Source organism: Hevea brasiliensis, chromosome 3 (genome assembly GCF_030052815.1).
Source record: "Hevea brasiliensis isolate MT/VB/25A 57/8 chromosome 3, ASM3005281v1, whole genome shotgun sequence".
NCBI lineage: Eukaryota > Viridiplantae > Streptophyta > Magnoliopsida > Malpighiales > Euphorbiaceae > Hevea > Hevea brasiliensis.
This window is the reverse complement of record NC_079495.1, coordinates 6,604,760-6,630,084: the sequence shown is the minus strand read 5'-3', so window position 1 is coordinate 6,630,084 and position 25,325 is coordinate 6,604,760. Positions and strand designations below refer to the sequence as shown.

General features: G+C 33.0%; 2 protein-coding genes across 3 annotated transcripts; both read right to left on the bottom strand.

Annotated features, from left to right (window-relative positions):
- Positions 1-11,073: 11,073 nt before the first annotated feature.
- Positions 11,074-11,661, bottom strand: LOC110655125 (cysteine proteinase inhibitor 5). The gene has a single exon (XM_021811318.2). It carries the CDS (start codon positions 11,507-11,509, stop codon positions 11,174-11,176), a length of 336 nt encoding a protein of 111 aa, XP_021667010.2. The 5' UTR covers positions 11,510-11,661; the 3' UTR covers positions 11,074-11,173.
- Positions 11,662-12,998: 1,337 nt separating this feature from the next.
- Positions 12,999-24,059, bottom strand: LOC110655123 (carbon catabolite repressor protein 4 homolog 1). Of its 2 annotated transcripts, none has more exons than XM_021811316.2 (12): positions 23,382-24,059; positions 19,010-19,763; positions 18,526-18,612; positions 18,360-18,443; positions 18,195-18,281; positions 18,009-18,095; positions 15,101-15,154; positions 14,915-15,006; positions 14,697-14,811; positions 14,344-14,491; positions 14,038-14,196; positions 12,999-13,191 (listed from the first exon to the last, which is right to left on the bottom strand). In XM_021811316.2, exons 1-11 carry the CDS (start codon positions 23,537-23,539, stop codon positions 14,051-14,053), a joined length of 1,812 nt encoding a protein of 603 aa, XP_021667008.2. In that variant the 5' UTR covers positions 23,540-24,059; the 3' UTR covers positions 12,999-13,191; positions 14,038-14,050. The 2 variants fall into 2 exon arrangements, with proteins under 2 accessions (XP_021667008.2, XP_057999730.1); XM_058143747.1 differs by lacking the exon at positions 23,382-24,059 and adding an exon at positions 20,391-20,500.
- Positions 24,060-25,325: the final 1,266 nt, after the last annotated feature.

Genomic DNA, 25,325 nt, shown 5'->3' with positions numbered 1-25,325 from the left:
CTTAATTGTATTATTATTCTCCAAATTTGTAATTTAGGACTCCGCATGTGCTAGTAGTAGCATTAAGCCTGTCAGGGACTACATGAATTTAAGTTTTCGTATTAATAAATGATTTTTTTTTTTAAGTTTTAAATGGTTGTAAATGAGATAACAGGGTTGAGCTGGGCTCCCCTAATTTTAGTTTCTGATAATTACTGGGTTAAGTTGGCTCAAAATACAATTATAACAGTTTAATTTAAATCATTTTATATGCATATTGGGCCTAAATTGTGGGCCTAGTCATGAGTTTGAGAACAGGAAGGCTTACTACGGACCTCGGGGGCTTTATGCTGGCCCAGGTCCTAGTACCGGTCCGGCCCATAGGTTGGGTCATGACAAAGTTGGTATCAGAGCTTAGGCTCTAGATTCATGGGAAATAATATAATTGGGAGTGTAAAAGGAGTCTTGTTAGGATGTTACATGCGGAGTATAGGATTCTGTTTCATCTTTTTCTGTAATTCTTTATTTCTAGATTCTGCGTTATACCTCGGGAAATATAAGAGTACCTCAGTTAGTGTTTTGATTTTCGTGGAGTACATAGAAACATGAAATAGATTTAGCAAACTTATTGAGGTCTACCATGGAAACACGTACTCCAATAAATACTATATTTTTATCAGTATGGGTTTAAATGGTGTGCCCATTTCGTGCAAGGCACGAGTACATAAAGGTGAGTCTTGAAAGTACAGTTGCCCTAGATAAGGATGAGGATACTACTGCTGGCAGTCATTAGTGGATGACCCAATCAGAATAAGTTTATGATAATAGAAGATTCAAGAGAGATAAGAGATTAAGAGACCTAGTCTGTCAGGACGTATCGTAGTAACTATACAATGTTCTCGATGTCTGCTCTGTAAGCTGCAGATTACAGTACCGACATGAGATTATTGTGTAGAGCTGCGTGCATCCCCGTGGTGCTCCATAACGAGGGTGTTTGCGGATGGCCTCTGTTTTGGTACAATTGTGCCAGAACAGAGTTTTATATCTGCAAAGGAGTTGGGAACTCCTGGTTAGGGATCTAGAGCTAGAATATCGAAGGTCACAGTTGGGTGGTAACTAGAGTCAGTGACTCAGTTACCCTAGCATGAGCTAGAGTTGCATTAAGAGTTGCCATCAGACTAGAGGTTTCAGACTAGTTGCAAAGTAAAGGTGACACCTATAGAGTGAGACCATCTAGTTTTCGGTATGGAATTTTGGATGGTTTTTGCAAAACGACAGACGTTTTGCTTAGAGCTTAGTGAGAATAGAATACCTTGTGTGTATTAGCAAGGTGTAAAGTACAACCCTACTACCTAGGGAAGGTCGAAACTATGAATTGATGATTCACTGAGCTATGATATGATAGGAGAGTCATTAAATTGACATGGTTTGGGCAAGGTGGTAAATGTAGTACCTTTGTTGCAGTAAGTTAGGTATAGTCCTATCTTTTTAGAAAGGATCGAAGGTTATTACTAATAATGGTGACCAACAAAATAGTGCCCCATATGGGACTATAGAGTGTGGTAGAGAGTAGTTGGCTTGGGTATTCTGGAGAGGATACAAGTTCCATTATAGGAATCATATATAATCAGATCACGATGGATGTAAATCCTTTGAATTGGATGATGGGTTTGGGTGCCCGGAATCTTAAGTTTTGGCTAATTGAGTAAACATGGAAAAAAAAATAATAATAATAATAACAAATAAGTAAAATTACTGCAGAATCAGTTCTCGAGGTAGTAAGGGTATTATGTAAGTTAAAGGATAAGAATAGAAATCATACGATAAAGGTATGACTGCAATTTCCTGAGTTCCTTTCTAACTTCATATTGTTCAAAACAATAGTATAATCTAATTATAATAGTGTTAAGAGAAATAAATTAGCGAAGATAAATTATAGAAGGCCAATGGATAGAGAAAGTGCAGAATGAATGTTTGGACAATTGGTGCCAGATGCAATATAATCTAAATGCCAGTGGAAGTACTAGCTAGAGTGGTCAAAGGACCAAATCTGAGTAGCACAGATATGTGATAAAACTCTGAAAGATATAGTTAGCAGGTACAGCTGTCATGTTAGGAAGAAGAATGGAACCAGGGATAGAATAGTCAAGTTCTATTTTGGGTAAGACAAAGGAAATAAACGGAAGGACAACCTGAAGAGCGCATAATAAAAGGAACAAAGTTAAGATATAGGTTAGGCTAAGTGTTATTCTTGGCAAGGAGAATGACAAGGATGGAAAACCCAAAATGGGACCATATTAGTGAGAATAGTGATGGAGGTATGGAATACAATAATAATGAGTAAATGCTAAAAGGTGTGCGATGGTATTGCGGACTACCTAATTAGGTAGAGAAAGAGAAGTTAGTAAGTAGTAAGTTGAATAAAAGTCAGTCTAAGGGATCAAATAGGTATAATGAGAGGAAAAGAATGATAGATAATGACACATAGGCTTTAGGTTAGACTTTTGAGATAGTGAGAAGGTAGTTAGGGGTTCGTTATGAATGTCAGGCAAACATTTTTAGTGTGATCAACAGAATCACTTTGCAGTGAAGCAATAACGACAGAACAACAGTAGGGGTAGAATGAAAAGTGACAAGTCTGGGTGGTTATAAATCACTAGAAAGTTCAAGGATCAAATTAATGACCATAGATAAGGGTGGAATTAGTGCTGGAAGAATCTATTAGTGAGAGAAATCTTTCAGGATTCAACAAATGTTAAGGGCCCAATATAAACGATGATAGATATGAATCATAGGTCGAGTATAAGTAAAGTTAATAAATTATAAAATATTATGTCAGGAAGGACAATGGTACGGTAAAGGGTTCATGCAAATGATACCTTATAGGTAGAGCACAATTGTGCTAGGAGATGATGAAATTTGAAGAGAAAGACCAAGAAACATAGGTTAAACGTTATTATGTGGACAATCGGGCGTAGTTGAAAATAAGAGGATATTTTTCTTTCTTTTCAAGTTTAGCTTGTGCTTTTGGTTCTAGAAGGTTATATAAGGAACAGAGACTGAGTCAAGGAGACCTAGTTATTTGAGAGTTTGGTAGGCACCAATTCATACACAATTTCCTGATATGAGAATGACAGTAAGTACGTACCTAGTGTTAAGTATGAAAGGACGATCAGAATAGTGACAGGAGTCAAATGGAGTTAGCTACCAAGGCTTGCAACCGTTTTAAACTATGAGCTAGAGGAAGTACTATTTATGGATGAGTTTCAATAGATGAAATTGTTTCTAATGGGAAAAGTTGAGGCTGAAGTTTGGAAAGCTATAGGCAGTATATGTGATTATATTAAGGAGAATGAACACATGAAGTATTTTGTTTAGAATTAAGGCATGGCACACATTTCCCACAGCCGTGTTAGTTCAGATGGAACTTATAGTTTCAAGGGCTCCTATCCATCCAGGATGAGCAATTTCCTACTGAGGCTGGTGGGGAATGATAATGTTCTGATAGTTAAGTTGGGAAAGGGGATACAAAAAGAATTTTCTATGGTTAATTATAAGTGTTACAAAAGGTGAAGAATGTGCTGGTAGGAGTAAACCGTAAGGTTAGAATTCCCGAAGTAATGGAACTAATAATCAAGATAAGACTAAGAAATAAAATGAAAGTTAAAGTTGATGATGGGATGGACATCCTTGAAGGAAAAAGGTGTAAGGGTGAAATAGGACTAAGATTAATGAATAAGTACAGCATGTTGAAAAGATATCAACAATAGCAGAAATAGGAAAAGGAAGTGGATAAGATCCAAAGGACAAGAAGAAAGCACGATAGAGCTAGTTATAATGATGAGGATAAGAAGGAATAAGTATGCTAGGAACACACTAAGAGGTGTTTAAAATAAGTTATTATGAGATGATAGACTAAAGGAGTAGTGGAGCCTCAATCTAAGTGCCAATGTGTCAGAAGTAAGCCACATACTAAGAAGCTATAGGAAAAAGTCTAGATATTCTCATTCCAGAGGAGGAGTAAGAATTGATAAAGTCGCATGGATTGAGTTGTCAAGGAATATAAACACTTTTGTTACCTAGAAGAAGAGACCCAGTTCACTTTCCAATGTTGATAAAATGATACACTTGGCCCTTGGAGGAGACTCTACCTGACTAGTTACATAAGATGGGCAAAGGTTGGTCTACAGACCTTAGTAATGACACAAAAGAGATTGAAAAATTTGAAGTATCATGGGAGTGAAAAGATTTATAGATATTGACCACTGAGGTCATAAAAAGAGTGAAAATCTCGAACAAGATGCATAGGTGCTAACCATTGAGGTCAAAGGACAAGTAAAGATTTAGAATAAGATACCTATGATAGGTCCTACAGGAAACATCTTATAGAACATAATAGGGTAAGGAACATAAGTTATGTTTTGAGAAAACAGAGATTATCAAAACAAAAGAATGAGGACTAAAGTCACCAAGAGACACATTAGGGCGTAATAAAAGTGAGATAAGCGCCAAAGTTGATTGAAGTTATGAGACATCAAGTCAAGAACAATGAGGTATAGCGAATATTTGAAATGTCAGAAAAATGGTCAATGAATAGTTACAAGATAAAAGCATCTCTAGAAAGAGATGATGACAAATAGGACACTATAGTAGAATCAGAGAGCAGTAGAATGTCATATATAATATACGAAGAGTTTGAAGAATAAATGTTTTACCAATCTCTGCATAGCTGGAGGAGTAATGATTGCACTTGTTCTAATAATCTTCTTTTCCTTATTTCTTTGTTTATTCGAAAATTCGAGGACGAATTTTTCTTAAGGGGGGAAGAATGTAACAACCAAAACAAAAAAAAAAGGATGGGACTTGGCGTGTGACAGTGGATTTCCACTGTCACTGCCAGTTTTTTTTTTTTTTTTTAAAAAAAAGGGGTCAAAATCGGGAGGAGGACCCCCCCCCTCCCAATTTCTCTTCTCTCCTCTCCTCCCCTCTCTTCTTCTTCTTTCCTTCTCTGGTGACCGGCCAGCGACCTCTCAAGCGGCTCCCCACTGGGCCGGCGACCCTCTAGCGACGGCCAAAACCACCAGAAACGGCGGCGAGAGAGGGAGAAGAGAGAGAAAACGGGCACACAGTGGGCAACAGATTTCCAGCGCGATTCCGGCTTCATCCGACGTCCGATCGAGGCGATTCAGGTGGCATTGGAAAGTTTGTTCCGAGAGCTTTCTTTTGATACCAATTTTGCAGCAAATGGAGGTCAGATGAGTGAGATATGGAGGCGAGAAGTTTCGAGTTTTTCAAGCTTTTTCGTCAGATCTAGGACGATCCGACCATTGGATCGACAATCCGAGACCACCTATGGACTGAGGAAGAGGGGAGGAACATGATGGTATGATCAGATCCGGCAAATGTCACCGGCGGCCGGCCACCGTGCGCGGTGGTTCCGGCGGTGGCTCCGGTGGGCTTTGGAGATGACTCAACATTCAGAGGCTTTCTCATAAATTTTTGGAATTTTTGAGACACAGATAAACTTCGGGTAAGATTATTTTCATTATTTCTCTGTCTGTGGAGCATAAATACAGTGTTTCTTAAACAGGAAAATTTGGAAAAAAATTCTAAGAAAAATATATGATGAAAGTAAAATTATTTGGAGATATTCTATGGTGTTTGTTGAATTTTTGAGTGATTGTAGAATATTTTTGAAAAATATAGATGGATTTTAGTTAGATTTTTAGCATATGGGCATATAAGATTATTTGAGATTAAGATATTTAAATTTTATATGATTGGTTGAAACTTGAAGATGGAGGTTTAAATATGTGACTATTGAATTGGGTTAAATTAAGAATATGTTAGCTGTTGGAAACTTATGAAATTAAGTAATATTCTCGAATAAAATATTCATGGGTAATTAGAAAATTACAATTCATTTTGCAATAGTCTTATAATATTATTAAGGACTGCAGGACAAAATTTTAGAATTTTTAGAGCTTGTTTGAGTGGATTTTTACAAAATGTCAATTATAGGGACTAAAACGTAATTTTTAAGGTTTTGAGTATTGCTTGGTTTGGAGGGCCCAGGAGGGGCCATATAATGATGATGAGATACGAGTTGAATTTAGAAGTGTTATTTGAGCCTTTTTGCAAGTTGGGTAGGTCCCAGGCATAAGGAAAACTTTGCCGGATTTCCGGCATAAATTAGGCTGTCTATTGCCTCTTTAGAGTTTTATTTTGACTTAGTACTAATAAATTTATAATTTAATTATTAGGTGATCGATGTCAGCTATTTTCCTGCATCCAGCAGCCACAATAGTCATCGGTGTACTGTGAGTAAAATATTAATTTTAATTGTAATTTCGATATTATTATATGTTCAAGCGCCCATGCATCACTTATATGCATATATCTATGTAGTTAAACTCTAGGCACGATTTATGTTGCATTCATAACTGTTAAAGTGCCATGGATGTTGTTGTGGTAATTTGGAGCAGTGTGCGTGCGTTGGCGTGCGTGTGATGTGGTGTTGGCTATGGATAGGACGGGTAAACACGGCTTGAGATCTTCGCTGGGACCCGGTCCTTCGGGGTAGACATGGCTTGAGTTCTTCCCTGGGACCCCGATTTGGTTATTAAGTGGAAGTCCGAGCTAAGTTCTTCGCTGGCACATGTTGGATTTAAGAGAGCTATATAGGGGATCAGCTCCCATATATTTATGATTTGACATTACTGGGTGCGTGAGTGCTCCAAATTACCTTTTTGCTGTTATGATGTGAAAATATTGCTGATGTTGCATTTCACTCTACAGGGTGCATTAGTTTTAGATAGTTATAGAGATTATGGTTAAAATTGATATTTTACTCTCTGAGTCGAACGCTCACTCCTATTCAATATTTTTCTAGGCTACAGGAGGAGACCTTTTTCAGAATAACCTGTCCCTTTCCTCTCAGGTTATGAAAATATTACTTAATTGTATTATTATTCTCCAAATTTGTAATTTAGGACTCCGCATGTGCTAGTAGTAGCATTAAGCCTGTCAGGGACTGCATGAATTTAAGTTTTCGTATTAATAAATGAATTTATTTTTTTTTTAGTTTTAAATGGTTGTAAATGAGGTAACAGGGTTGAGCTGGGCTCCCCTAATTTTAGTTTCTGATAATTACTAAGTTAAGTTGGCCCAAAATACAATTATAACAGTTTAATTTAAATCATTTTATATGCATATTGGGCCTAAATTGTGGGCCTAGTCATGAGTTTGAGAACAGTAAGGCTTACTACGGACCTCGGGGGTTTTATACTGGCCCAGGTCCTAGTGCCGGTCGGGCCCATAGGTTGGGTCGTGACAGGAATTAAGAGAGCTGTATAAGGAATCAGTTCCCATATGTATATATGTTGTTGAGACACACAGGTGTGTGCGTATTTCAAATTATCTTTTGTACGAATATTGCTTGAATTGTTTGATACTATGTGACTATGCTGCATTTCATATCCAGGCAATGCATTAGTTCTAGATAGTTATAAAAATTGTATTTAAAATCAATATCTTACTCTACGAGTCGAACGCTCACCTCTATTCAACTATTTTTCCATAGGTGACAGGTGGGCCCCTTTTGTGAATAAACTGCTTCCTTTCTCGCAGGTTTACACAGCAACAACTTATTTGTATTTTATTTCCTTGAATTATAATCTAGAACTCCGCATGTACTAGTAGTATTCTAATTGTGTTGAGACTGTAATAATTTATTTCTTTTGAAGATGAAAACCTATTATATGGATATGTTGGAATGAACGGGATGAGTATTTACTCTGATCGAGGGAGCTGAGCTCCCATTTAATTATATACTTGCCTTGAAGATTGTGTAGGTGAGTTGAGCTCTCAAAATTAAAATATTTTGTGTTTACATGTCGAATGAATTAAAACTCTCCATTAGATAATCCAATTTATGGCCGAACTCTGTCCATTTATTTTTAAAAAAATTGGACTATAATTATGAGCCTTATGGTTGGGTTAGGAACAGTTAGGCTTACTAGGGGTTTTGGGGGCCTTATACTGACCCAAGTCCTAGTACTGGCCTAATTCGGCCCATTATGGATCGTGACATAATATTACAATTACTTTTATGGTAGTTAAATTATGAGTTTAAATTTTAATTAAAATCTAATTAATAAAAATAACATAAATTTGACATTTGTTAATAATATATTATAACGGTTGGGGTGAGAATTGCTCTTCTCCCCATCCTATAAAGAATCAAAATCGAGACAAAAAAACTTTTTAAGAAAGAAACACAAGTGTTTTACGGAATTTTTTAAATTTTTTATTTTAATTTACCATTATAAGATTAGCACTCAAGAAAATTAGCAATTATACAAATCCAAAAGATGCAACTATGCAACTATAGAAAGTTTAAATTTATATGAAAATAAATTTAATAATTATTAAATTAAGTATTTATCTCTAAATTCATGTATTTATTGTATACACTATAATTAATTTTGTATAAATTTCAAAATAAATATTTAATCTACTTATTATTAAATTAATTCTCATATAAAATTGATCTTATATTAGATAAACTCAATTAAAAAAAAAACAACAATTCTGGCACAATTTATTAATATGACAAGGATGTATGCATGTCCTTTTCCAAGGCCCAAAAACAAGGTTGTCAAAACCTAATTGCCCTCTCAATAATTACTTTTGATTTGAATCCTGCAATCTTTTTGTAACATCTATATTCTTTAGGCTAAAAGATTGCCCAATTGGAATATGAGATTTGCCCAATGCATACGCAATGCCTCAACACTCTTGTCTTGGCCTACCACCACCACAACTGCCACCACCGCCACCACTAGGCCATGGATTGCCTTTAGCTGCATCATCTGTTTTCTGCTTAATCCAAACTAGATGTAGGGATAAGGATCTACCCACCAAATACACTTAAGAATATAAAAAATTTAGAATATATAGACCATTATAATTCTAATGAAAATATTAATGGAATATTGAAGAAGAAGTTTAATTTCCATAGTGTAGGGATTCTATGGCCTTGGAGCCCGATGTTTTGTCCAAAAACTATTCAAGCTTTTTAACACATAATTTTATATAGAATTTCAAACCTTGGTTGCGTGACTTTGCTACCATCTTTATCATATATGTAAACCAGTTGGAATTACAATGGTTTAAGTTTTGGTTTTATAACTTTCTTTTTTTCTCTTAGGTTTAGCGGAGACATAATAGATTATAAAGTGTTTATCCACTTGTATTTTACAAAGGGAGAAAGACTAATCAGATTACCCCTCAACTAACCGTAAACCTCTTCAAGATTTTTTTTTTATTTTAAGGTTCAATATTTAAAAAAATCTAAAACTTTATGCCTTTTTACAATTGTAACCAAACTTTTTTTTAATTAATTTTAAACTAATTTGAAATATTAGTATTTATAATAAAATATTAATTTTTTAACTTATAAAATTAGAAAAATTGACAAAAAGTTAAAAAAATTTCAATTTTTTAATTATTAAAATTATACTAAGTCAATAATAACATATAAAATAATAATATTTTTATCACGTCAATAATATCATATTAAAAAATAATATTTTTATCACATTAGCACCTCAAATTCCTAATTTTAATGGATCATAATAAGTGTTAAATTTTTAAATTGAGTTAAAATTGATAAAAAAAAATTTATTATAATTATAAAAACTAATGTATCTATAAATAAATTATTCATTTTATTTTAATTATAAAAAAAAAAAAGTTTAAATGGGTAGAGAGTCTATGGTCTAAGCTAAGACTTAAACTGTGTTAGTAAATTTCCATGACAATTAATTTTGTTATAATTTACAAATGTATAGATAAATCATAAATGTAAAAAAGCTTCTACTTATAATCCAAATTAATATCTATGCGATTCGTGGGTTTAATCACTGACGATTTTTTAAGTAGACTTCACCTAAATCTCTCTTTATTATTTCTCCTATATCATTCTACATTTCTAGATACTTCTGAAGTCTTTGAACCTCAGACTCATTTTAGAATCAGCAATGACTAAACAATCATCAATAAAAAATAAAAAAAATAAAAAAAAAAATCTTAAACTCAATAAGGGTGAGTTGGTATGTTTGAGTGTAACTCAACTCGCATAAATTTTCTGGTAGAGCTGAGTCTTGAAGCTCTCACGTCAGTTATAAAGCGTACGTTCATATAATTTATATAAATTAATATATCTTAATAAAAATATTATAATTTTACTAAGAAGTATGTTCTATTCTTAAATCATACATGTGTATCTATCTTAGAAAAAAAAAATACTTCTTCTTGATCGGTTTGATTTCAATTGTATTTAAAACTAAAATCCCGTAATTTAAAAATAATATTAATATTATTAAAATAAAATTTATTAATAAATTCTTTTCTATTAATAAAAATAGAGTTAGCTAATGGTATCCATCAAATCAAATAGGTGAAAATATTTCTATTGCTGGGAATTGGGAAATTTAAGCTTTAAACGAACCGAAGGAATCCATGATAAAAGATAAAAGGAATTATTTAAAAGGAAGTAAGCAGAGATATATTTAAAGGTCTGAAATTTACATAAAATTCTACACAAGATAGCATGTGTATTCTGCTATCAAAATAATAATATTTAAATCTTATATAAATATTAATTTAAAATTTAATGAACTCATTTTTGTTAAAAAAAATTTAGCTTATAATAATATTTATTTTTATTCCTATTTTAAATGGCAGCAGGTCATATATTTTTAATATTTAAGTTGGAATAGCGTATAATTGTAACTTTGATGCGAAGTTAAATTTAAGACTTCAACCACAGAGCATGGTAGACACCACTTGATGATATGGTTAAATCTCACTCCGATTCTCTGTACTGATAATTAAATATTATATTTACTTACAATTACAGTGAGAGGCGACAGCAATGATTTAAGTTGAAAAAATTATGACTACAATAAAAAAAAAAAAAAAACCCTGTTTTTGTTATAGACAAACAAAAAAATTTAAGACTTCAAAACTCCATAATGCATATATCATAAATCAAATATTAAAAAAAAAAACGATTACTAAGAAATATAATTTGAGTAATAATATATATTTTTTTTCTTTTTCTTATTGTCAAACATTAGACAGAAAGACCGGAAAAAGAAACATATCTTTTACACATGAAATCACAGAATTACCCTTCTACAGGCTCAAACGACGTTAGATTCCTGAAATTCTCCCACGTCTTCTCCCAAACCACCGCCTCATACTTCTTGCTGGCTTTTCCCTCTTTTACCGCCAATATCAGCCGGTAATTCATCCCTGAAACCACCTGCTGTTCGCCCTTCACCAGCTTTACCAGCGTCAGATGGGCGTTCGATCTCTTATTATACTCCTCCACCGCAAACTGCCCGATCTCTACAACGTGCGGGTCTTTCAAATTCTTTATAGGCTGCCATCCGCCGAGCACAGCGGCGGAAGCGATGGCAGCAAAGAGGAGAAGGGCGAAAAGGAGGCAATGGCGTTTCATTTGTAACCGTCAGTCGGGGGTTTCGAAAAATGGGGCAATCTTGTATGGGAGAGCGTGGAGAGGTAGATGAAGGTATTTATAACGGATAGTTGTGAGATGATTAGACATTGGGTCTTACATTTGGGGAAAATTACGGGTAAACCAGATACGCGGCAATAAATATTGGTGGCCGCCCACCACCCCACCGTATTTAGATTTAGGTCCGCGTGGATAGTGTCTGGAATGGACGTGGACCAGTGGTTTCACTTAGCTGCTAGGTGAAGATTACTACCAGTGGGCCCCATTTTCAAGTTGGAGATTTGTTTTTTTTAATATAAAAATAATAGGATTATCATAACTTTGGTTTTTTTATTTTTATTTTTTATTAATAAAATTATTTTTTATTTATATTATTTAATTATATAATATTCATATAAATATTTAAAAATTAAAAAAATAATTTATAAAAAACTAATCTTAAAGAGTAAATAAGATAATATTATTATTTTTATATTTAATAATTACTCTAACCATTATTTTCAAAACATAAGTATTTATTATAAAATAATTAATTAACTTCTAAAAAAAATCTCTTCTAAAAAATCTCTTATAAAAGTTATAAGAAAATTGGAAGTACTAATTATCATATTAAATAAATATATTTTTTGATTCCTTAAGATGGGATTTATTAAACCTTCATCCATGAAAGTTTTTGTTATTTCTTTTAAATTCATTAGAATTAATTTCAAGATTTGAGTTTTTGATAATAGTAGTGATTTTATTAATAATATTCAAATGATTAATTTTGTTAAAATATATAAAATTTAATTATGTCATATATTATAGCAGTCGAGTGAAATACTTTTCTCATCAAATTATAAGTTTAAGAGTAAAATTTACGATTCATTTAAATTGATTTAATGAATCTAAATTTTAATTAAAAAAACTAAACAAATAAAATTTAATATATTTAATTTAAAATAATTCAAATTCATAAAACTCAGCTAATTCAATCCTGTTACAAACTAAACACGCATGAAAAGAAATTCCAACCTTTCTTAGTGGGTAGTTTCTTGGCTTTTTTAGTTGGCGACAGCTCAGACCAGCAGTGAGGGGAAGCGCCACTTGCCACCCATTATTGATTTGAAGCGTCCAATAAAGGGTGAATTATAATTTATTTTTATAATTTAACATAATTAATAAATTATTTTTTATATGTTCAGATTTAAATGAATCAATTTTTATATTTTTATTTGTTAATAACATAATATTTTTGTTCATAACGATATACTTCTATTTAAAATATATATATATATATAAAGGTATTACTATTTAGACTATGCAATAGATTTTGAGTCATACTATTGTTTCCTTTGAAACTTATATTTTCTTGTTGAACCCAAAACTAAGGCATTCATTAGCAATGCCACTAACCACTTGCTATGCAGGGAGCTTAGAGTAAAGGATAATGACATACACTAAGCCGATGGGCATTTCTATCAGCCAAAAAAAAAAAAAAGAAAAACCATTGAATAAGGCATAACATATCTTTTCTATGTGACAAAGGTGGCATGATAGCAAGCAGATCATAGCAAGCATCTCACTACGAGATACCTGCAAAATGACACATGGGCCATGATCTACCATTCTTACAATTTACTTAATTCCTTCCTCCAAGACAATCATCTTCAGCATCATTAGACCTGCCCCAAATTAAACAAACATTTTGTTAAAACAATTCTTTCATAAAGCTCTCACAAGAACCAAATGTGTAATACATTACATAAGAAAGCACATTCAAATTCTAGTAAAAGCATATGCAATCAAGAAACACAAAGGACATTTACACACGGAGTAATCACATCAGAGCCCAACCTAAAAATGTTTTGGAATTAGAGCAATAACTGTTTATGAATCCAATTTCTTGGGGTATACTTGAGAACCACAACTTCTCAATCCTATGTTTTGTAAAACAAAGTTTGCTCCAGTCTATGAATTCAAACAGAAACTCTCATAAACATAAAACTCACAGGGGAAAACATAGCACAGGAATTTCCAGTGTATATCTAGATCTACAATTCTTCAACATATTCAGTGTTTGAAACCATATCCATAGGTTTAAAAAAGGAATTGGATAGGCAAAGAAGGGTTTGCTAGATGGTCAAGAAAACATTAACCTGAATTAATTTAATTTAGAAAACTATAAATGTCAACATTAAGCCTTTCACAAATTATCATATGCAATTAGAAGGGTGGAACGGAAAACTTCAAAGATATTTTAACCACAGGTTCAAGACTACTGAATTCAATGCATTTTTAGAAAGTATCCATTTTTTGAAAGCTTTAATATTGTTTCGGCAATGCTTTATTGAAACTGAGTAAAGTTTTTATTTTTTCTATTCGACTAACCTTCCACCATTTGGCTGTGACATACCAGACCAAAATGATCCATATTGTAATAACCACAAGTTACAAAAAAAGGTGACATATCATATAAAAAAAATTTAAGGAAAAATCCGCGGAAAACGTGATGCAAGTAAAATTATTACCCAGCCTGGATTGTCAACGTCTTGGTCTAGGCTTGCAACGAAATTCAGCTAAAAGAGCTATATGATCAGAGGACCACTCTGGAGAAGGAAGGGCTGTGTCTTTCCTTAAGCTTTCCTCATCCAAGAGTTCCAACAAGGACTCCACTGTCAGAGAGTCCGCTGAATGCACAGAAGATACGAATTCAATTTGTCAACTATCAACACTTTCCAGTAAAGTTGGAATTGAACAGCACGACATGGACAATTGGGACAAAACACAACCATGGATGGAAAGAGATGGGAAAAAAAAATCGTCTGAAAGTTCACCTGTGTAAAATATGTAATCTAGGGTGCCAATAAAATCTCTGGTGCAGTTTGTAAACAAGGGTTCATTCGTTGCAGGGTCTATTCTCCTCCTCTGCTGCTCCAAACCAAGACCAACGCCCAGCCTTACCAAAGATGAATAAGCACTGACCTGCAAGACTAAGCATGTCACAACCAGTAGAATCCATAGAAAGCCAGAACAAATGTGAAACTGAAAAACAGCCCACCACCCAAAACAGCTCTTCCATTCCCTTTAATATGCATTAACCTTCCACTCTCCACACAAAAAAATCCACAGAAAAGAAAATGCATTGCATACAATCGCATGGACTTGCCATTGCCAAAAGATACTTTACCAGAGGTAGCTGATGTGTAAGCTTGCTGTAAGGACGTAAGATTCCAAGAGGATCTACCACTAAATCTGGATGCAAGGGATCCACCTTTCCCATAGCAAGAAGTGCATGAGGAGCACTGCAACAAAGTTCAACACTACCTTGAACCAAGCAATATAAAAATAATGGTACAAAATTATTTGTCTACTAATTATTCTAGAATTATATAACAGCTGGCAGACCTTCCAGGGACGGAATTGAAATCTCCACACACTAACATTGGAATGTCTGCACTGGCAGCTATTTTCTCCAATCCTTTCAAGAGAGTAAGAACCTAATTTCACATAGAATAAAACACAAATGAATAATAATCTTCACCATATGAATATACAAAGGTTTATATCGAAAGGCTAAGGGATAAGAAGAACCTGCCAAAGCTTGACGTCCTTTAAATCTTGATGGACATTCACATGTGTATTTGCCTGTATTTGAAAACCAATACAAACATGGTCAAAGATAATTAGAATAATATCCATGCATGGCACTAAAGAATAACATTTCTTGCAATTAGATCAGCAGTTATTTAAGGGCAATAAAAGGGAAAGAACATGCATGCGTTCAAGCAACCAATGTAAGATATACAAATAATCTTACGATATAGGGAGAGAGCACTTGAAGAATGAAAGAAAGAGTATTATGGTCAACAGGCTCATCAACAAGTTAAGGATAAAAAGTTGAACGTTTTGAAGCATGAAAAGAAGCACAACTGTTTCAATTGAAAGAACAATTGGATACAATAAAAAGTATTGAAAATATAAAGACAAAAAGTCTTGAAAAAGCAAGGCAACAACAAGAACAACAAGAGAAGCTTGATTGAACATACACCTGTTGAAGAGCCTATTCTTAGAGCAAGAAACTAACGAGGTTATTCAAGCCATGGAAACTTTAACGGAGATTGAAGAAAATTAAGTTATTCCTAATGATTTGAAAAGCCTTTCAACTATTAATAAGTTTGATTTTATTTGTCCAGATCCTTTTAGAGATGCAAAGGAAGGCATGAAGTGCTTGATTTCAAGCTTGTTGCTACCATACAAGAATGAAGAGTTGATTGTTCTCCTAATGCAGATTTTGATTCTTTCGCACTTCAAGACTCGAGGTCGAGTTTTTTCCAATCAGGGGATAATAATGTAAACTAGAAAGCTTAGAATTTCATTTAGGAATTTTAATTATTAAAGAATTTAGGAAATTTAAAGATTTTTTATAGTTTAGAAATTTTATTATTATTAGGTCTATTATTTCCTAATTTATCTTATTTAGTATTCCTAATTAGAGTTAAATTAGAATTTCTATTCCTAATCACAAACTATCTTGAGAGGAAGGAGAAAAGAGTTTTAAGTTATAAGACCATTAGAAACCTCAAATAATATCTAACCCAGAGTATGAGCATCCTCAAATACAAACTGTTAAATTCGAAGAGAATGCTGGACAAATTACACATTAATTCATTTTAATATAAGTTTATATAAGTGATTGGCAGATTGGGTTACTTTACTTATTTAAATGATTAGCCACTTCAGTGTCACAATCTAACATTTATATTTACCCTTTCAATCTTATATTTTCCCGATGTGGGATAACATTCCCAACACAAACCTTATGACACGATGCGCAAATCAAGACTAGGCCTAAAAACCTACGTTTTCCATATTTCACAAGAATTTCTAATTTTAGTTAGATTCTTTACTTTCTTAGGTAAGTTTTATTTATACTTTCTATTTTATTTAGGACTATAAAATAATATTCCTATTTAGTTTAAATTTTTTAAATTATTTCCTACTCAAATTAGGATTTAGAACTCTATAACTATTCATTTTATTATCATTATGCAAAATCTTTCAAAATTATTCCAATGGAGTTTTCTTCTTTATAAAGTTGTCTTTACTTTATTTATCCTTACACTTTGGATTAAGTATTATGTTTATCCTAAGATTTTGGATTAAACCTTATTTATTTTCAAGAGTTTAACCGCGTATCAATCCTTTTTTACACTACACACTGTGTCAAGTGGTATCAAAGCAAAGATTTAACCCTCATTACAATGGCCAATGATGGTGGTGGTGGTGACAACTAATCTCGTGATGATGATCAGACGTTATGAACAACAAAAATCTAATCACAATATTGAGGAGCAATTATTTGAGATTTGAAAGCTAATGCGAACTGTAGTGGGAGTTGGTGACCATGAGAATAGGAATAATGCATTGGATCAGGTTGGAGCCACAGCAGATTCAACAATGAACCTACTCTTTTAAATCCTAGGAGAGCAAAAGTTGAACAAAGAGATATACTTCAATTAGAAAAACAACCTGAAATTGAAGCTCCTAAGCTTGAAGGATAACTCAAAGATTTTGAAACTTTGGTTAGTCTTGTCTTTCTCTACGGTGGATGACGAAGAATTTGAAGAAAACGTCCAAGGGAATGAACAATGAAGAACAACAAACCATGGAAATTGAAGAGGAACAATCCATGGAGACCATAGTGGAAATTAAAAAAACTAAAATCATGGAGTTTATGGAGATAGAAGATTTTTCTAACCCTTCAACTGTTATTATCTTGGTTGATTTTATTTGTCCAGATATTTCTGTGTATAGAAAGGACAACATGAAATTGCTCAATTCAATTTTATTCAAGTCAATCTTGTTCATATCATTCAAGAAGAAGACATGGTGCAATCTTCCAAGAGTGTTTTTGATTATTCAATACTTCAAAATTTGAGGTCGAATTTTTTTCAAAGTGTGGGCAATGACGCAATGCGCAAGTCAATACTAACTTGAAGAACTACGTTTTCCATATTTCACCAGAATTTCTAGTTTTAGTTGGATTCTTTATTTTCCTAGATAAGTTTCATTTATATTTCCTATTTTATTTAGGACTCTAAAATAAAATAGTTGAGTTTCTATCTTATCAACAAGTTATGACAGAATCCACACCCTTTACCATGAAGTAACAATTTTATCAAATAGTGGAGACTGGAGACACAATGTGAAAAGTAGTCAAATAAATGAGATGCAATCTCTCATCAAACCACAAAAAATTGCATCTTTCTTATCAGAAAAACAAGCCATAGTTAATATGACCATTGGCCCAGTGGTATTTCATTCCAAGCCTTAGTACTTGGGAGTAGTGATGTCCAAGGGTCAATCCCCATTCCCCAAAGCTTTAACTCCCTTGTGGATGATGAAAATTACTATTCTAGTTAATCTAAGATGAAATGGACACTAAGACACACACAGGCAATTTCAATACAATAACAGTATTTAGAACGTGATTACTCACAACACAAAGAAGTTGCCGTTTCCCCAGATTATCTGCACCTTGGTTACTGAATTTTGCTTCCAAAACCACTATCAACGCAACATTATCCTATTAACAGAAAAGAACTTACATGAGACTGTTAGGCCAAATATACATTATAAAACTTGTCCGCAACACAAACTGTTAACAAGCTCACTGCAAACTTACCTTGACCAAACGATTTAAAGCAGTTTTTCTCTGAGCACTTGGAACAACAGCTTCAGTCAAGGACTGAGCAGCTTTATTAAACTCAACCTGCATGTATGTGCACAGCCTCTTAACACATGAAAGAACTATATAAAAATAAGCTCCACATGCAGAACACTTCCAAACCTCGTATTTCTTGACATGTGAAAACCTATCTCTTCGAAAAAATGTCGCACAACCATCAATAGTATGGGTATTTCCACTGTAAACCTGCAATTATAACATGAATTAAAATTATAAAAACAGTTTGTAAATTGCTATGACAAGACGAGGCAAGACATTCTAAAACAACCTCATTGGTTTTTCTCTTATAAAGAGCTTGGTAACCATGTTTGTCCAACTCAGGGGCAAAAAATTCCTCATAATGATCGCTTTGAACCTGAAACCAGAAAACAAAGAAGCTTTTATTACTGGTGGTAAACTCTTTATAATATTAAACACTCATGATAACAAAGACCATTTTGAGCTTAATAAAAAGCTAAAATTTAAAATAGGAATTTTAAGAATGCTAACATTCATTCAGTTCACACCATTGCTGGGATATAGAACTTGTAAGAATTCGATCCATTTTTCACTTTGTTGAACTAAAAGAAACAAAACTACTAGTTTAGTAGTAAATAATAAAAAGAATGAAAACCCAACCTTTTTCCCTATACTAAATTTCTATAATTTTTTTAGCTAGAATGTATGTGGAAATAAAAATCTGACTAAAAATTTCCTCACTCACTGGTAATACCCCATAAATAAAATTACATGATACTAATTTCCTGTTTTACCTCCTGAAGACAAACAATGTCAGCACGATATCCAACTATTTCCCGCAGCAAATTCTGCCGGCGATATGGCCAAGATAGAGCCCATGAAGGACAATAACTGTATGTCTCACTTGTTGCATAAACATCAGACAAAATGTTGTAAGAAAGCACCGTAAATGTTCCTGATGATGAAATATGTCCATCTGAATCTAAATGCCCCATCACATCAACTCCACTGACTGAGATCAAGCGACGTGGAGTAGGTGAAGGAGCAGGAATCACACGAGAAGTTAGAATGGTGTTGGCATGTCCTACAGGAGATTTAGTTTCAACATCTACCACAACGCATTCAAACTTTAGAACATGGCCTATATCATCAGCTGATGGAGTATATGTTTTAGACCGTCCAACTTCAAACCATGTTTCACCACCATTTCTTTGTGTAACTGCTGCAGGATATAAAGGTGCAGAACCATTAGCCAAGCTAGCACTTGACGCAGAACCAGACAAACTAGTATTAATAACTCCAGATCCAGAATTATTGAAACGCCCAAATAACTCTTCCTCCTCATTTCCATTTTCATTTACAGCACTTGCAGCACGGTCATGTAGAACACGGTGATGCTGCCATGCATCAGAGAAGCACTTGGGAGAGCAATGGTAACTTTTGGCAACAGGTATTTTGGCCTTCACACAACCTAGGCACTGCAATGTGGCTAGCTCAGATGGATGTACACTACATACAGCAACTTTTCTATCACTTTGTATACGATACCTGCAAAACAAGCACAAGAATGAAGAACTATACACCATATCAAGCAACATGCACTAAATTTCAAGTTTTAAACTGTTCACTAATTAAGACAGATGCCAAATCAGACACTATTAAATGAATGACCCAAAATAAACAAATAAATAGTCAACAACAAACCTATATGTTACATAATAATATCAAAAGGCAACTCTTCCGTCTAAAGACTAAAATTTGAACTGTTGTGATTAATATACAGCAAACATGTTATCTAAAATGAGACAACACAATATCCTCAACCATGTTCCTAATGAAGTTTGAGGGCAACCAAGTTTTCAGCAGGATAAACTAAAGTGCTAACTTCTAGTTATTTATTAAATAGTTGGATTTTACCATTAATACTAAGATCAGTTATCCATTATCAAATCAAATATATTTGGTTCAATCCTATTGCAATCTTTACCCGATGGAACTACAGCCTGTTTTATTACTTCTATGGGATTTGCACAAACCTTCATGACTGCAGCAGATTTCCAAGAATCAAACCAACTGTTCTCCCATAACTATACTAACCACTCATTCATGTTAAACGCACATCTATGTTAAGGCATAAAGTTCCACACAGCTCGCAATAAAGATGACAAATCATACCAGGTCCAAGTGTATCTGATGGCATAACCTGACAAACCTCCTCCCCAGCCAGCATGTTTAACATGACAAGTTCCAACAATGCTGCTCTTATGCATAAAAAAAAAAAAAAAAACACAAAGGCATATCCAATAGACCAATAGTACATATCCAATCATCAAGTTGCTGAATTTATATTTTCTCCAAGTCAGCATCTCCTAAATCTACTGAATTCCCTATTCTGAATTTATTTGCTGGAATTGCCTCAAGGTCCTCAAAAGAGAATCTGCTAGTATTAAATCTCTAGTAGCAAAGGATGGCCAGATCTGAAAAAACTTTTATGTAATATGATTCAAGTTTTTTAAATGGTTGAGGAAAAAATATTTGTGAGATTATACCTTATCTACGCTTATATAAATTTTTGCATTTAATGGATAGCTTTAAAAATTTTTTTCCCATTCACCAAATTGTTAACTTTCAAGGAAACTCTAACAAAAATAATTTTTGAAAAAACATATTTAAGATGTTGGCAAAACTCTCCATATATATTCTAACTAAACATGATTGCATATTATACAGGGAAATAACTAGCACAACAACTTATTCTATCTATTTATATGGCAGCTAATGGGGTAGATGCCCACATCATATGTTGAACACAACCATCCATCATTGTATCCATAGCATACAGAGCATATTACCCCTCATTGCAAACTAGCCATTAGAAACGGGGTGTCAAGTACTCAATACCAAGGCCAGCACATGGCTTAGGGGCATGCAAATGCAATGGCCAAGGCACAGAGGCAGGGCTGCCACATGTCGCCATGCCTATTTCCATGCTCAAGGCCAGGACATGGGGGTATTGGAAGCTGCGGTAGTTAACTCCCCAAAGGATATGAAATACACCAATACCACTCTGTGGTAAAATAACATATAAAATTAGAAGATAGAAAATCAGACTTTTATTTAAGGCTATTTTCCCATACTGAATTTACAAACACAATCTTGAATAAATCCTAAGTAAGAAGGAATAGAAAATCTTAGATGATGATGAGGAGGAGGAGGAGGAGGAGGAAGAGGAGGAGATAAATTCAGAGGATAATCAAAACAACGTTATTTTCACAATCTAGTCAATGACTTAGGAATTTGAAAAAGAATCTAATCTTTATTACCAATTTGTCCTCATCTTTATAATTCTGCTTATGATTTCATCTAATGCTTTCATTTTTCATTGTCACCTCCACATCATTCTCATCAAACATGCTTATTTCTTCAATTATATTGCAGAGACAACTGTTTGCATCCTCAAGTAATGATATTACTGTAAAAAAGTATTGGATGTACAACAAACAACCCACACTAGCCTAAACCCACACTAGCCTAAAAAATAATAAAGTACTCAAACTAGACAAAGGAACTGTAAACAACATCCCAATGAAGGAAAACTTTCCAGAACTACATAAACACTGTAAATCAGTTAACTAAACATGTAGCCAGTTCAAATGTTTTCAGATGAAATTTAAAAATAACAACTTAGAACTTGCTAGGTCACTTCGAATATGATATAAAATAGGAATTTAGCAATGTCAACATTGCAGCAAATTAGCTATTTGCCTATTTCAATTATATCACCCAGATGCACCAAGATCATTATCTTTACAAGGGTTTGACAAGATTCTTCAAAGCACAATTTTTTACTTTTATATATAATTTTCCTCTTCCAATTAATAAATAATAACAACTTACCAATTGGCAAAGAGGATGATTTAGCATTCATTACCCATAACACATCAGTACAGTGCCAAAAATTGAACTGATATAGGAAGCGGAAAAAATAGTGTTAACTAGAGTACACAACACAGAAAAGTATCATGTTAGTTGTGATGCTTTAGTTCTACCATAAATAATGCAAGACCACTTTTCTCAGCCGATATAACAAGGTCAAACGAACATTTTCTACTAAATAAAAAAAATTCCAAAAAAAAGCTCAACAATTTAGAAGCCGCTCCGAGAAGACCAAACAATGCAAAAGTAAATCCTGACAAATTGAATTATTATTTCAATTTTCCATGTCCTTGCCACGACCTTCGTTATAAGCATAAATTCAATCCAACATGAAACATAAAATGATAGTCTCATTAGTATTGCTTTTGGATTTCATAAAAGTTTACCCTTTCCAAGTACACAATCGAAAACGTAGATCATTTGGATACTAGCACTTTATGCTAACACTTCACATATTTATTTGTCCAAAATATAACTTTTCCAAAATTGCAAAATTAGCACGAATAAAATAGTGAAACAAAAAAAATTAAAAATTTCTTCTAGCACATTCAGATTTTTGCCTAGAAACATATTTGGCAGCCTCATAGCTCTTGAGCATGCAAGGAAATAATGATAAAGGAAGGTTCATTTATTTTATTCAATGCTTTTGACATCTTCATAACAGAAATTAAGCAATGGCATCAATTATTCTTGACAAAGTATTAAAACTGTATAGGTTGTTGGCAATTCCTCTAATTCGCTATCTAGAATAATAATGTAGTCAAAATATCATTACTAATGTTAAAAAAAGTACAGAACTTGAGAAAAAAAAAAAAAACATGCTCCCCATTTTGTACTTAAAATTTACTAATGTTGCAATCTTCATTCTTATGGCGACCACAATATAGCAACCCCAATAATTAATCACTCAAGACTATTCATTGCCAAAATTCCCTATCAATAGGCAAGCAACTAAACCAAATATACATGGAAAATCTATTAATAATAGAACTCAGGCACAACTCACCACCAATAATGTCCACAAAGTTCCCTCCTTTATAACTGTGTACAACGCGAATTTGATAAACACCCACAACCTTATCACAAAATCTGAATAAAAGACGACTAAAATGGTTCACATCTTCACTAAAATCCCAAACTATTGAAAACACGAAGACCCTAATTTCACAAAATCAAAAACAAACGTCTGGGGGGAAATGAAAAACCTAAATAGCAAGGATAGCAAATTACCACTTATATCTCAAGAAATGGCCGTCGAGAGGGGCCGACTCAAGGACATCGTCGGTTGTGACGGTCTTGTCAGGTCGCCGTAAGAGGACGTACGGCGTTAACTCACAGCCTACAATGGGGATATCCGACGGGAGGTGCACACGTAGCACGCTGAGCATGCTTTTTCACTCTTCTCTTACCTCACCACTGTGTAACTCTATCAACTCCAACTCCAACTCCTCCAAGAAAAACAGACAAGAAAAGGCAGCAATTAACAGTGGGCGGATACTTGGCGGATCCGCCATTTACTTAACCCAAAATACACGCCAGCCTTGACCGTACCCCCGAAAACACGGCGATTAAAAGAAAAAGCAAGCAAGAAAACAATAACACAGATCTTGTAATCAAGAGCAGATAGGCGACGGATTTCAGCACGACACAGAGAGAGAGAAGGAGAGAGCGCTAAGAGCTAAAGAAAGAAAGTGAGGGTTTGGGAAGAGTGATGAAAGTAGATCGATAGGCGAGAGAATCGAGAATTGTAGAGAAAGAGAAGTTGGAAATTTGGAAAAAGAAAAGGAGGAATCGACAATTAGGGTTTTACAGAGGAAAGCGTATCTATGGAGATGGTGGTAATGCGGGAGAGGTGGTGTAGTGGAGCCCTTGTATGTTTTGAGACTTTGAGACTTCGAGAGAAATGGGTAAATATTACATGCGATATATATGATTTTTTTTTTTTTTCTTTTCTCTATTAACCTTTGCCCTATTTTATAAAAACTTATTAATAATTAAATAAACTACCTCACATAATTATTTTTTATATAAATAATTATTATATTTAATAAAAATAAAAAGTAAAATTAAAAAAATAATTAATATGTTTTAATTTTTAAATATAATAAATAATTTTAAATATAAGAAAATTTAATTAAGACCGATAAAAATAAACAAAAAAATATATGGTAACTTAAAATTTTACATTGAAATTTATGAACTTATTATTTTAATTATATATATATTTTAATTAATTTATACGAATTTAGTTATAAGTATTTTATTTAAAATTATTAAATATATTTTAATATAAAATTAAATTTATATTAAATGCATTCTTAAATTAATTAATTAAACATAATTGATTTTGTATAGTTACATGATTGGAATTAATTGTTATGTAAAAGAAATTTATAAATTTTAATCATTTAAATTTAATTAATTTTGAGTTTATGGAAAAAAAAAGTGTGGATTTATACTATGCAATTATTGCATATGATTGCAATGCAAATAACATAACATATACATTTAGAAATAATCAATATTCTTATATTTATTATTTTTCAAGAAATGGCAAAAAATCCAAACAAATTTAAAATTTCATGCCATACGTCAATGAGGAGAGGTGAAATGATGGCAAGTTATAAAATTAAAATTTTACCATTTAGGATTATAATAACTTCTTTTTGTTACTCAAAACATATAATCTAATCATAAGGTGAGTCCACTTTAAAAATGAGGAAAATATTCTAAAAATAGTTATTGAGAGGTGTCCATAAAATGGTAAAAAGAAAAAGTGAATGGACACCAAGGTGTTCTTTGATGTGTCTATTTTTTGTAATGCTAGAAGAAATACTTTTTTATGGGAATGTCATATAAGAGTAATTCTTATTTACATTTGAGTATATATATCAAGCTAATTATTAATTGTTATTTTAATTTAAATTACGGTGGGTTTGACTTAAAAATACATAAATATAATTTTTTATTAATTGAGTATTTACACTTTATTGTAAGTAAGAAATTTTCAATAATGTAAATCTATAATTTTTTTTGGATTGAAATACTAGCAAGATATAGATTTACCTTTTTGCTATTATTTAGGAGCCAATAACATTAAAATGTGTTAAAAATAGTAAGATCAACTCAAAATTTTTATTTTTGTATTTTTTTAAAACGATAATTAGAATGAGG